This window comes from Eleginops maclovinus, chromosome 9 (genome assembly GCF_036324505.1).
Source record: "Eleginops maclovinus isolate JMC-PN-2008 ecotype Puerto Natales chromosome 9, JC_Emac_rtc_rv5, whole genome shotgun sequence".
In the NCBI taxonomy this organism is placed as follows: Eukaryota; Metazoa; Chordata; class Actinopteri; order Perciformes; family Eleginopidae; genus Eleginops; species Eleginops maclovinus.
Window position 1 is genome coordinate 14,012,015 of NC_086357.1, and position 13,118 is coordinate 14,025,132.

Genomic DNA, 13,118 nt, shown 5'->3' on the forward strand with positions numbered 1-13,118 from the left:
GGAAAAATGGCGGCACTGCTATTGCAGGAGTTGGAGGCCAGTGATATTTCAAAGTTACCAAAAACTATTCAAAACAAACTCGAAAAGATTTTTTCTGATCAGCAATATGAAATCGATTCTTTGAAAGCGCAACAGGAACAGTTTCGAGTTGACAGCGGTAAGGGTTTGCCTGGTATTGGCTAGCGGTGCGAGTGTGCTGTAGTGTGCTCATCATGCACACATAGCTTAACCTGGGCAGAACAAAGTTGCACTTATGGTTTGAACTTAGCCTACTAACACATTGACATCATTCCGTTACTTGTATGTCTATCAACTGTTTTGGGAATATATAATTAACGCTATGCCACACGGCCGGTTATCAGTAACTACTATTAGATGATAGTGCTAGTGTTAGCTACTGAGCTAACGTTAACGTCAACAAGATGACATTGATCAGTAAATAACTGTATAACGTTTCGTGCTTTTGCTCCCTCATTACAGAGCAACACTTCTTCGAAAAAGTGAAACAACTTGCTCAGTGCCAGGAAGAATATCTGTCCACGACTCAAGAACATCTTAAACTCAAAGAGGAGTTTGCCAAGCAAGGTAAGAATGAAATTATGGCCAGTGGTGCAATGTAACTGAGCACATTTACTCTGTACTTAAGAAATGGAGGTACTTGCACTTTACAGGAGTAATTTAACATTATATTACCTCATCATCTTTTACGTCACTACATTTTGTGGCAAATGTAAGTTTATGACCACTAAATTCTTTTATATATTTACTTGCCGATTTAGGTTATTAATATTAATAATATTTTGACAGGTTATTATATTATTATAGGTTAAGCTACCCGTTAGTGTATAAAGTAAGTACTTTCAAAATATATTTAGCTTAAAAGGGCTATTTTCCATAACGAGTGCTTTTCCTTTTGGTACTTAAAGTCATTTTTAATGCTAATACTTTTTTACTTTTACTTAAGTACAATTTTTAATGCAGGACTTTTACTTATACCTGAATATTTTTAGCCTGCAATATAGCTGCTTTTAGAGTCCTTGCTCCACCTCTGCTTATTGCAATACACATTTTACTTGACTTGGCTTGTTTGTGTTGAATGACTTTATCGTCTTTTTCCAAATCTCCACTTTTAGAGGAAGATGTTAAAAGCTTGCATGAGAAAAACAGGGAATATGAATCCTCTCAAGAGAGGCTCTCATCAGAGCAGGTAAGAAAAACACAACATGCCATGTTTTTGTCACATACCTGGTGGTTATACTTTGTTTCTTCATTTTTACTGATTTTGTCATAATAAACACAAACTATAACACATGTTGAGATGCTTTCTTGTTAGAAGTAGTTTTGTGGTAATGTCATAGTTTGTCTATACTTTGTCATTCAACCTATCTGCATATTTGAGTACCACTCGATGTATTCTAAACGATAAGAATTGCCCATATTAGTTTACTTAATTGTTTTCTTTATATTTACAATCCTCTTTCCACACATTAGTTTGAACTAGCTTTTGTCAATATGTAAAGTAACCAAAAAAGATGTATTGTTGGCTTTTTGGAAATACAGTACGTGTTGATGATGTCAGTGGTTTGCAAGAGGTACATTTGGTTAGTGTCTTTGTTTGACATATTTGACAAAGAATACACTTTGAACCACGTAAAGAGATGGAGAATGAACCATCCCTTTGGTTAGTTAAGTTGTTCGTTTAACTAAGGAAAATATTGCTGTCACCAAAATTCCAGATATACATTTTAAATGACACACTGTGGTCAAAAAATGCTTCTCGTTTTTCAGACTTTGCTGTCAAAAGCCAAAGATGAATTGGAAGCAGAGAAGCGAGTGCTTTTGAGGACACTGGAGAAGAGATCCTTAGAAGTTGAGCATTTAAATGGTATGGTATGACAGATGAATTTGTCTGGAGACACTTGTCAAAACTTTCATTTCTGTCTGGTAAATACTAATATTCACTTTGACGTTGTAACAAATTTGCCCATCAGATGACTTCAGGCATCTCAATGATAAGTTGGCTGAGGTCAACACCTCTAAGATGGCTCTGCAGATGAAGTTAGATGACCTGGAGTCGGCTGAAGTCAGCATCAAAGTAAGTTATATTTGCTTTGATTAAATAATATCTTCACATCAGATTTTTCTTTAGAAGAAGTGGCTTTTCGAACATCTATTCGAATAAAACCTATAAGTGAAAAATGTTGTGGTGATTTGTCATGACAGTACAAGGAGAAGCGTATGGAACAAGAGAAGGAGCTGCTGAATGGCCAATCATCTTGGCTTAAGGAGGAATTGAAGGCTAAGAGTGAGGAACTGCTGTCCCTATCCCGACAGAAGGGAAACGACATCCTGGAGCTGAAGTGCAACCTGGAGAACAACGAAGATGAGGCATGTCTCTTTCTGTTTACATTAAATATTTATAGAGCTGAATGACAGAAAGAGAGACATGATAGTAGAAGCAACACATACAATGATCAAGCTGGCACGAGAGTTTGCCATTTTCTAAATCACAACACATTACACATAGTTCTGGGTGTGATTTGCCAACTATTGACCAATAGTTGTGTTCCTACAGTAAATAGATATGTAACATGATGGAGTTTTTTTTAGATGCGTCCCTAACACTACTGTTGAAACGCATTTTAAATTGTGGTCATTACTAAATACGTTGTTTTGCTTGCGGCTTTCAGTTGAATAGATTCAAAGAGCAAGTGACCAGTTTGAAGTCTTCAAATGAACAACTTCAGAAACAGAACGAGGACATGATCAGCAAACTAAGAGAAGTATGTGTATAGTATTTCCTACAGCCCAGTTTCCATCCTGTCTTGTTTTACAGAGAAACAGGATTTCAGTTTTTGTCGTACTGAATATTCTGCAACAAACTGACCAGTTTTGGTCCGCTTTTCAATCATGTTAAATCATTAAGTGTTTGACTGGATCTTTGCTTGTGCTAGGCCAAGGAACAACAAGCCACCATGGAGGAAAAGTTCAGAAATGAGCTGAATGCCAACATTAAGCTTTCCAATCTATACAAGGTATGTATATGCATGACAGCAAGCTGATCTGGCTTGGGATTTTGTAACACCAAGGCCTTTACTCCCAGTGATTAATTTCAGTTAATGTGTCACTATTTTTAATTTCTGAAATAATTCAGCGCACATCATGTCTTTTTGCTGATTTTTGTTTATACAGAACATTACTTATTTGTTCTCATGAAACAAATTCCGTAAGACAAAGGTTGCATATTTCTTTCACCTATGCTTATATTAGTATGCTTTATACTAACCAGGACCAATATGATTTACGCTTTGCCATTATTTTGCCAACTCTTACCCTCTTGTTGTGGTTGCAGGGAGCAGCAGCGGATTCTGAGGCAAAAAGTGAAGAGCTGAGTCTGGCAGTCGAAGAGCTGCATAAACTCCTGAAGGATGCTGGAGAAGGTGCAAAGCTATAAAATATTTATCAAATGATTTATGACTTGCCTTCTACTTCGATGGAAAAAGTCTATATTTTTTGTTAAGCTTAGTGGTTTATCTGTTCATTTAATTTCCAGTTGTTTGTATTCTCTGACATTGGCTATGTTCACTTTCTTTCACAGCCAACAAGGCTCTTGAGGAGAAGTTGCAGGATATGAATGGTGCCACAGACAAGAGTGTTGCTGAGCTAAAGGAGAGGATCCAGGTTCTTGAGAAAGAGTTGGACAATACCAACGAGTTGCTATCAAGTTCCAAACTTAGAGGTCTGTTGGGTTGATTGCGTTATTTTGTTGAATTTGAAATAAGCCAAAATCAAGCCTTGTAGGGGATTTCTTGAAATGACCTGTGATCTCGTCTCTGCTTGTTGAATGTCCAGGTCCTATTGGTTCAACATCTGTGATGAAAGAAGAACAACTGACAACAATGTCTCCAACAGCAGCAGCTGTGTCCAAAATCAAGCCTGGAATGAGGTTGACAGAGGTATGCTCTACAGAATTCTAATACCACGTTATTTTTTATTATTGGTAATTCCGCATGAAAATGTGTTTTTATATGAATTGAAGTACAATAAACACAATAGAGTTCAAACACTGTTGAAGGGTGTGCATTCTATAGATTATTTTTACGATTAAAAAGCGCTGAGCTCAGTTGTCTGCCCTGGTCATTTTTACTTACTTCAATATAAGATGGCATCTGCATTTTCAGTTGTATACAGCATATTTGGAGAGCCAGGAGCATCTGCAGTTGGAGCGATTAGAAAACAAGCGGATCAACAAGTACCTGGATGACATTGTGCAGGAAGTGGAAGCCAAATCCCCTATCCTCAAACGGCAGAGGGATGAACATGAGCGCATGCAAAAGTCGGTGGCAAGCCTTTCTGCTAAGCTGGAGAAAGCTGTTATGGTGAGCAATACAGAGACATGTTCACTGTGGGTTAAAATAAGACTCAACATTACAATAACAAACAAAACACTCTGACTGCCTCACATAATACCTTCTGCCCTTTACAATTATCTTCTTCTTTTTACAGGAAGTTCACCGTCTGCAAAAGGAAGCTGATGAAGCTAACAAGCGCTCGTCTGTTCTGGAAAGGGACAACCAGAGATCTGAACTGCAGCTGGGAGACATGGCTCAGCAAGTGAGTGCTCACACTCAGTTATTTTGCATGCAATTTATAATATCCGATTTCTCCAAAATCTTATTGTCTTTGCCTTCCTTGGTCTTTTTCTGCCAGGTGCGTGTGCTGCTCATCGAGCTGGAAGAGGCTCGTGGAAACTATGTGCTTCATGAGGAGGATGTGAGCTCAGCTGATGTTAGCAGCACATCAGAAGTGATCAGCCAACACTTGGTGACCTTCCGCGGTGTAGAGGAGCTGCAGAAGCAGAACCAGCGTCTTCTGGTGGCCCTCAGGGAGCTCAGTGAGGTCCAGGAGAAAGAGGAGATTGAGGCCTCTGGTGGCAAGTACGTAAGACTGTGCTGATTTGTATTTTAGTTTTTTGCAATCAAAATTCAAAATTGGAGAAAAAGGAATCCTAACGATCAAGAATGCTTGGGACTGTGCTAAGGCTAAGAAAGATGATCTGTTACAGACGTGGTGAACTGGAGCAGAGTTTGGGTAAAGCCCAGGTAGAGCTGGAGGCTCTGAGGGAGCAACGCGCCCAACAGATAAAGATGGCAGAGTCCATCGTGAGGCAGAGGGACATGTACCGTGTGCTGCTGGCTCAGGCAACAGGAGTCAGCTTCCCCCAGCAAGGTAAGAGATAAACCAAGTTATATATTGTACTTGACAATACATCCACTACGTACAGATTTACTGTTACAATGTGGGTTCAAAGCAACTAATAGTAGCGGTCGGATGGCAAAGGCTGATAAAGAATTGTGAAGATGTTTTTCTATTTGGCTGAACTTTTGATTGATGTCCTAAAGGTACACCACCTGAGGATTTCTCCATGACATCCACCCCCCGACGCTCACCAGCAGCCATTGCCACCTCAGGAACTCCCACTGCACTTGTCTCCATGACAACAGAGTCTACTGAAGCCTTGGAGGCCAAGGCAGCTTTGCGACAGGTAAGCAAACATTTTAATACTTTTAAAATAATTTTAACAATGCAACAAGCTTTACAAGGCTAGCTTCTGCTGTATCTTTATCACTGAATATAGCAACGCTATTTTTGGATCAGCATTTATGGACATGGTCACCCACTGCACTTATGGGCTTTACTTGTTACCATTGTCTTCCACTCTTTAGAAATGGGTTTATATTAAGACGTATGCATACACTTTAGATGATCTATTCCATATTTTTCCTTAAATATAAACTGACGTTAAGAAAGCAAAAAGAACAAATAAAGATGAAACCTTTTCTTTTTATATTGATTAACTCATCAGATAATGCATACAGTGGATGTCTATTAAAACCACAGTTGCAGACCCCGATTTTCTTTTACTGATGCAATTTCTCTTTGGTAGTGCTCACAAATGAATAGGTCAAAGGCTGGTGTAACGTGCGTTTTGTCCCCAATGAATATTTATTTGACAACTACTACATTATGCTGACTTTAAGTCAAAGTGTCTGGTTGCCTCTGTAGTTGCAGGAGGTGTTCTCCACCTATAAGAAGGAGCGCATGGAGAGTGACAAGGCACTGAATGGGCAGAGTGAGAAGCTACAGGAGCAGCTCTCAGACCTCAACTCCCAGAATGCCAAGGTATCCACTCAGCTTGAGTTCGCCTCCAAGAGGTAAGTTAGTTTGAAAACAAAAGTCTAGTTTACCCAACAATATTTTTTGTATAAATAATGCAAAAGACGGCACTGAAAACAATGTCTTTCTCAATATATCAGGTATGAAATGCTGCAGGACAATGTTGAGCGCTACAGGAAAGAGATTGCTTCCCTCAGAGAGAAAGAACAGAAGACGGCTGCTGCCACACAGAAGCACGAGCAGACCATACACTCTTTGAATGAGGATCTGAGAGCTGCCAAAGAGAAACTCTCCATGGCCGAGGTTTGTCTTTGTTCCAGTAACCTTTTGATGTATTCATCATTATTGGGGGAATTGTAAAACCATTGAGACTTCTCTCCCTCTGTTTTTCAGGGAAAAGCTGAGAGCCTGCGTAGGGAGAGAGACATGTTGAAACTGGTGGAGTCCAGGCTGAACCAGGAGAAGGAGTCACTCCAGAGCCAACAACAGAGCCAGAACCAGCTGATGACCAACCTCCATGCCATTCAGGTAATCTAGAAGTACGAAATGTCACTTATTGTCTCAAACACACACAAACAGTCCAACATTTGAACTACTGTGTGCTTCCAGGCCACTCTTGAGCGTTCAGAGACTGATACACGTCAGCGTTTGAATGACCAGTTGGAGAAGCAGGAACGAGAGATCTCCCAGCTGCAGAAGAGGCTGGAGAATGAGGTGGAACAGCGCCACCTGCTCAGCAGAAACCAGGAGGTAAGGATTCAATTGAAAGGCTGTTTCTGCTGATATACAAGCTAACAATGTCGGCCTTGGTCATTTAAACCTTTTTTAGTGTGTACTGATAAATTAGCACTGTTACAGAAGAACTTCTGAGCCTGATTTAATCTTGAACACACAACCTTTACAAATATAAATACAACAACTGTCAAACCAGATACAATATGCGGGAATTCAATAGTTAGCTTACTTCTGAATGTCAATGGTCCCTCACAGATCCAGTTGATGGATGCAAAGAGGCAGCTGGAGATACAGGTGCCGTTACACCAGAAGACCAAGGAGCTGCTGAATGCTGCAGAGTTTGAGATCAAAACCCTCAGAATGCAACTCGGCAGCGGCGAAGCACGTCACTCCCTGAGCTCCCCCTCCACGCCTATTCTCAGAGGTTGGCACAAACACACATACAGGAACATTTGCACAACACAACTGCACAATATACAGAGGAATCAATACTGGTTGTAATCAAATCCCATGACCACGATTGAAGCCAAATTATTTTATTAGTTTTTGAAGTTATAGGCACTGTTGATTTGTTGAAGTGAAATGACCAAGTTTCATACTTGAAGGCAAGGATGCTATGGTCTCACTCTCATGTTGCTGAGATGGGGTCACACTACAAAGATGATAAAATAGACAACTTTTCAGTCATTATAAAACATCTGAGACATACTTTTGTTTTTGTTTTGCTGTTAGTCTGTTTAAGGCACAAACCCATTCATTAAATGGGTCTGCATCCTTAGCATCATTGCCCTTTTTCTCATGATGCTGCGGTCAAACACGTCTGCCTCTGATCCTTCCTGCTGTCAGGCTTACCGTATTCAGATCAAGACCGAGAGGAGCTACAGGGCCGCCTGCGGCTTGCTGAAACCCGAGCAGAGGAGCTGGCAGAGAGCCTCAGGGCTGTCACCTCCAGCATGGAGCAGTACAGAGCCATGGCTCAGAGTCTGGAGGAATCCCTGGACAAAGAGAAAAAGGTACACAAAAAAAGAGAGCCTGTCAGTGTTCCACATCTCCTAAAAGCACATCTATAGGTAATGATCAGGCAAACATGTCTATATAAAGACAAAGATCAATTTTGCAGTCAGTTGTTTTGAAAACGTGTTGATAAGCAGTTATTTATGTATTTTTTATCAAAACACCAAAAGGAGATGGCTGGCCTTATAACATTTTAAATTTGCCCATGCCTAATGACCAGGTGACGGAGCAGGCACGCTCGTCCATTGAAGCCCGTTTGAAGGAGGCTGAGAAGCAGCACCAAATGCTGGAGCAGAAACTTCTGGAGGTTGAGAAAGAGAAACAAAACTCAGAGGAGCAGAAGAGAAGCGCCCTGGCCTCTCTGGAGGAACAGGTATATTACATCTCATATTATTAGCACACTGTACACATACTAAGTCTCTAAACAATAGATTAAAAAAGAATCATCAGTTCACAAAAGTTTTTCCGTCACTACGTTTGATCCTCCTGGCACTTCGTTATATTTACATTATGCAAGAACACTGTTCATTTTACTTTTCCCTCCTGTCTGTTAGATGGAGAGTCTCAGGAGGAGTCTCAGCAGTGCCCACGCAGAGCACCAGGCGGTGCTGCAGTGCTTAACTGTAGCTGAAGGTCAGCAGCAACAAGCACTGCAAGACAGCCAGGAGCAGGTAAGCAGCATTTATAAGATGTACACAAGAGGAATATGAATATGTTCTCTACCCAATACATCTTACATGAGGATTTCATGCATACAACTATTAAAGAAAAAAAAAAGATATTTTTGAAAGTACAAATTCATAACATCTTGTTGTGTTCCCTCAAACGTTTTAATCTGTAGTTGCCGTCTTTTTTCTGCATCTGTTAGTGAAGAGGATTTTGAGTCCGTTTTTTTTCTTTAGCACGTTGCAGCACCACCTATTGAGATTTGAGCTTTTTTTCAAATAATTAGTGCATCTCCATGTTTATTGCATAGCAATGATGAATTAAAATCCTCTTCCCCCTTTGAAAGGCTAAGCTGGCAGCTGAAGCACAAGATAAGTATGAGCGGGAGATGATGCTGCATGCCGCAGACGTGGAGGCTCTGCAGGCTGCTAAGGCTCAGGCCCTGCAGGCCGTCGAGCTCCGACTCCAGCTGGATGAGAGATCCCAGAGAGTCAGCGCTGAGCTGCTGGAGGCCAGGGTCTCATGGGAGACACAGGAAAAGATCATCAAGGTGATGACTAGACCAGATTAGATAAAACAACATGGACTTCACAAAATCACAGAGACATCTATTGCATAGTCTCCAATAAATAATTAACTAAATACGCCCAACTACAACCTTTATTTTAGGGCAGATTGATTTCATCATATTGTAGATGTCATGCTATTTTCGCTTACACGTATTAGTACGAGAAATTGGCCATTGCACCTTCAATCTTCATTTTGTTGCTCTTATTACAGGAGGAGATGGCGAAGATGGAGAGCCGTTACGATGAGCTGCAGAAGCAGAACACTCTCCTGCATGAGCAGATCCAGACGATGAGCAGGAAGATGGCTGACACTTTGCAACATGCTGCCAACGAGAGTCCGATGAACATCTCCCTGACTGAGGAGGGCAAATCTCAAGACCAAGTCCTTGAGATTCTCAGGTAATACATGTTCATGTCAACTTCGACTCGAGGAGTCTTAAAAATCAATGTTTTAATTTTAGAATCAACATAAAAGGTAAAATAAGCAAAGCAAAGAGTTCAGACATCGCTATTATGCCATCCTAAACCTATTATACTAGTCTTGTTCCTCACATTTTTTTCAATTTCTCCTTTTTCCAAGGTTTGTGCGTCGGGAGAAGGAGATTGCAGAGTCTCGTTTTGAGGTCGCCCAAGGGGAGAGCTTCCGTTACCGCCTGAGGGTGGAGCACCTGGAACGAGAGCTGAAGGAGATGCAGGACAGCTTGAGTGCGGCTAAGGAGAGGATGCAGGTATGTTTGTAACTCACTGATACTCCTTTCCACTAAATGTCTTGCTGTTTGACTTTCAGATTTTTTTTTTTTTAATAGTAAGAATGAGAATATATGTATGTATATGTGTAAAAAAAAAAATCCTCCATTTGCTCAAATTCCTTAACGTCAAGGACATTTGACCTGTGTCTAACCTGCCCCCTGAAACATAGAGATAGCACATGTATCTTAAACCCAACTCTAATCTTACTTAGGTCACAGCGAAGACACTGGCACAGCACGATGAGCTGATGAAGAAAACAGAAACTATGAGCATCCTGATGGAGACCAACAAGATGCTGAGAGAGGAGAAGATCAAGATGGAGCAAGACCTTCAACAAACCCAAGCAAAAGTATTGTTTGCATGTTGTATTAACTTTTAAACACCCGATTGACACTCGCAACTGCAGACTGTTTCAACTGTCGATATGTTTGTGTTTCAGTTACAAAAGCTGGAGTCGGACATCATGCCACTACAGCAGGCCAACTCTGAGCTGAGCGAGAAGAGTGGCATGCTGCAAGCGGAGAAGAAGATACTGGAAGAGGACATCAAGCGCTGGAAAGCTCGGACACAGGTCAGTGAAAAGAACAGAAGGAGAAATACTGTAAATGATGCATCCATTTTCTAATTACTATCTTGTTGATCATGTTCTTTTAGCATTTGGTGAGCCAGCAAAAGGATTCAGATCCAGAAGAGTACAAGCGGCTGCACTCAGAGAAGGAGGCCCATCTGAAACGCATTCAGCAGCTCACTGAGGAGTGTGTCCGACTTAAAGCAGAGGTTACCAGGTAAGACACTGTATCATGATGCAGCTATTGAAATGTTTACCTTGTCAGAGTTATTCAACCCTACCAGTCATTTTTTGGCCACTTTAAACTTTTTTGATGCACTTTCTCTTTATAGGACCAATAATCTAACCACGTCTCTGCAAAGCCAGATACAGAACTTGCGTAACAATATGAGTAAGATTACTGAGGAGAGGAATACACTGAAAAAGGATGTGGAGACTAAGAACCAGGAACTTGAGGCGAAATTGCGAAACATCGCTCAGGTCAAGAAGATCGGACGTCGCTACAAGACTCAGTATGATGAACTCAAAGTGGAACATGACAAGGTGAGGGCCCTGTTCATGTCACTGCCCTTGTGATCTGTAATCCAAAGGTTTAAACAATAAGGACATGGTTGTACTACTGTTTCTTTCAACCCATCTTTAATAGTTGCTCAAAGGACACCCCTGTTGTAATTATTGGAGCATACTAATTGATATTTCATCCTGTGTTTTCTCCAGTTGGTGGCTGAGGCAGCAGCAGGCCCATCCCAGGAAGAGGAGGCTCGTCAAGCCTCGGTTCAGGAGCTACAGAGCCTCAGAGATTCTCTAAGCCACGCTGAAGCAAAGACCAAAGAGCTAGAAGGGCAACTGGAGAATATCAACAAGGTGAACCCAGAAGTTCCAGCAAAGTTGTTTTAAAAGAACTGTCCATTCTGAAGTTGAAAGGCTACAGAGAACACTAGAGAGAGAGGGAGGCCATGCTTATCATACACTGTGATCAGTTTGTTAGTTAACTGCTTATAGCTGGCGTATTTCACACCATGAAAAACTGACTTAGTAAAGATCGAACAATAATCAGCTTTCAAATTTAATTGTTATCCAAATTGCAATTAGTTGTTGCAGTAAAACAAGGTGCAGTGCTATAAACATCTTTTGTAGCTTTTAATTTAACATTGCTCAAAAGCGTCTAGACTAAGTGTTGTGTTCTTAATGACACTTTTTCCTTTTTACTGCAAATGTAAATTGGTTTTAAATATATTTAATCGGCATATATTGATAACTCATTCTTCTCAACATGCACACCTTAATTTGTATCTTATCTTTCTGTCCTGTCTCAGGTGGTTACGGAGCGTGAGACTGAAGGGCGTAATGCCCAGGAACAGTCCACCAGGCTGCAGGCAGAGCTGACCAGGCTGAGGCAGGAGCTGCAGGATAAATCTACGCAGGAGGAAACGCTGAAGAAGCAGATGACTGAGAAGGAGGACAAGACCAGAAAGGCCATCGTTTATGCCAAGCAGAAGATCAACCAGCTCACAAGTGAGAGGGTGTTCTTCTTTTTACAACCATGATACATTCTTTATTTTATAGATCCCTCTTCTATTGGCCACTATTGTAGTGTTGCTTGTTTAGGTTCTTTGAATCTCAGACCCAAATGATTTATGTCCAGGCTCCAAAGACCAGCTGCAGAAGGAAAATGAGGAGCTGAAGCAACAGCGTGAGGAGCTGGAGGTGCGAGTGAGCGCTCTCAAGTCTCAATACGAGGGCCGCCTGAGTCGCCAGGAGAGAGAGCTGAGAGACCTGCGAGGCCAACAGGAGAGACAAGAGCAGAGAGACGAGCCGCCTGAGGCAGGGCCAAGCAAGGTGACACTCCCCTCAGAGTTTTCATGTTGTTGTTGAATGTAACCAGAAGTCATACCAAAAAAAAGTATATGCAGTTGGATAAATGTTCAGTGTTTGGGAAGCATTCAGTCATGATTTAATGCAGATTCCTACAAACAAACAAACATACTGTTAACAAAGGCAGGCCGATGCTAAAAACAGGTTGTCAAGGAAAGAGGTGGAAGCCGCAGTGTTTTGTTTACCAGGGCAGCATATTGCATAAGGGATATTGTTGCACATTTTTGTGGAAATACTGTATTGTGAATCCACTCCTTGTTGGTTACCATCATTACTTTTGCCATTCTTTCCTGATTATTTAGACCCAGGAACAGCAGAGGAGCACAGAACAGAGACAGATCAGTCTGAAGACAACCCCAGCTGCAGACAGGGGCAGGTATGATATGACCACTAAAACTATTAACTGTTGTTAAGATGCTAACCTGCTTTTAGTTGTTATTTTAGAAATGAATTGCATACATTAGTAAAGTCTTAATTCATCTCCTTATCTTTGCGTCTGTCAGTGCCAGCACATCTGAGCCTCCAACAGCCAACATCAAGCCCACACCTGTGGCGACAGGCAGCAAGCAGCCTGTCAATCCCGGGAACAAACCCACCCCAAGAGCAAGCATCCGGCCCATGATCACCCCAGCCACTGTGCCCACCCCAACACCCACTGCTACTGTCATGCCCACCACACAGGTGGAGACCCAGGAAGGTAAGATATAAGCTTCCAATCTAATGTAGGAAAATAACCAAAGGAGCATTGCCCCCAAAGAGAAGCA

The 13,118-nt window shown here is 41.4% G+C and overlaps 1 protein-coding gene across 3 annotated transcripts in view; it reads left to right on the forward strand.

The window, feature by feature from the left end:
* The window catches only part of tprb (translocated promoter region b, nuclear basket protein), a 22,303-nt gene continuing 9,185 nt past the window's right edge, over positions 1 to 13,118 (forward strand). For all 3 annotated transcript variants that reach the window (XM_063891107.1, XM_063891108.1, XM_063891109.1), the window contains exons 1-36: positions 1 to 157; positions 481 to 585; positions 1,134 to 1,207; positions 1,789 to 1,885; positions 1,992 to 2,095; positions 2,224 to 2,388; positions 2,691 to 2,783; positions 2,955 to 3,035; positions 3,353 to 3,440; positions 3,599 to 3,739; positions 3,853 to 3,956; positions 4,182 to 4,379; positions 4,507 to 4,614; positions 4,711 to 4,937; positions 5,066 to 5,229; positions 5,403 to 5,545; positions 6,067 to 6,215; positions 6,318 to 6,480; positions 6,571 to 6,705; positions 6,787 to 6,927; positions 7,168 to 7,336; positions 7,759 to 7,925; positions 8,147 to 8,299; positions 8,481 to 8,597; positions 8,939 to 9,142; positions 9,373 to 9,560; positions 9,742 to 9,889; positions 10,123 to 10,260; positions 10,351 to 10,482; positions 10,566 to 10,696; positions 10,812 to 11,022; positions 11,197 to 11,343; positions 11,796 to 11,994; positions 12,125 to 12,318; positions 12,657 to 12,730; positions 12,858 to 13,051. In XM_063891107.1, coding sequence (XP_063747177.1) covers positions 7 to 157; positions 481 to 585; positions 1,134 to 1,207; positions 1,789 to 1,885; positions 1,992 to 2,095; positions 2,224 to 2,388; positions 2,691 to 2,783; positions 2,955 to 3,035; positions 3,353 to 3,440; positions 3,599 to 3,739; positions 3,853 to 3,956; positions 4,182 to 4,379; positions 4,507 to 4,614; positions 4,711 to 4,937; positions 5,066 to 5,229; positions 5,403 to 5,545; positions 6,067 to 6,215; positions 6,318 to 6,480; positions 6,571 to 6,705; positions 6,787 to 6,927; positions 7,168 to 7,336; positions 7,759 to 7,925; positions 8,147 to 8,299; positions 8,481 to 8,597; positions 8,939 to 9,142; positions 9,373 to 9,560; positions 9,742 to 9,889; positions 10,123 to 10,260; positions 10,351 to 10,482; positions 10,566 to 10,696; positions 10,812 to 11,022; positions 11,197 to 11,343; positions 11,796 to 11,994; positions 12,125 to 12,318; positions 12,657 to 12,730; positions 12,858 to 13,051 — 5,197 coding nt within the window. In that variant the 5' untranslated portion in view covers positions 1 to 6. The remainder of the gene's footprint in view (positions 158 to 480; positions 586 to 1,133; positions 1,208 to 1,788; positions 1,886 to 1,991; positions 2,096 to 2,223; positions 2,389 to 2,690; positions 2,784 to 2,954; positions 3,036 to 3,352; positions 3,441 to 3,598; positions 3,740 to 3,852; positions 3,957 to 4,181; positions 4,380 to 4,506; positions 4,615 to 4,710; positions 4,938 to 5,065; positions 5,230 to 5,402; positions 5,546 to 6,066; positions 6,216 to 6,317; positions 6,481 to 6,570; positions 6,706 to 6,786; positions 6,928 to 7,167; positions 7,337 to 7,758; positions 7,926 to 8,146; positions 8,300 to 8,480; positions 8,598 to 8,938; positions 9,143 to 9,372; positions 9,561 to 9,741; positions 9,890 to 10,122; positions 10,261 to 10,350; positions 10,483 to 10,565; positions 10,697 to 10,811; positions 11,023 to 11,196; positions 11,344 to 11,795; positions 11,995 to 12,124; positions 12,319 to 12,656; positions 12,731 to 12,857; positions 13,052 to 13,118) is intronic.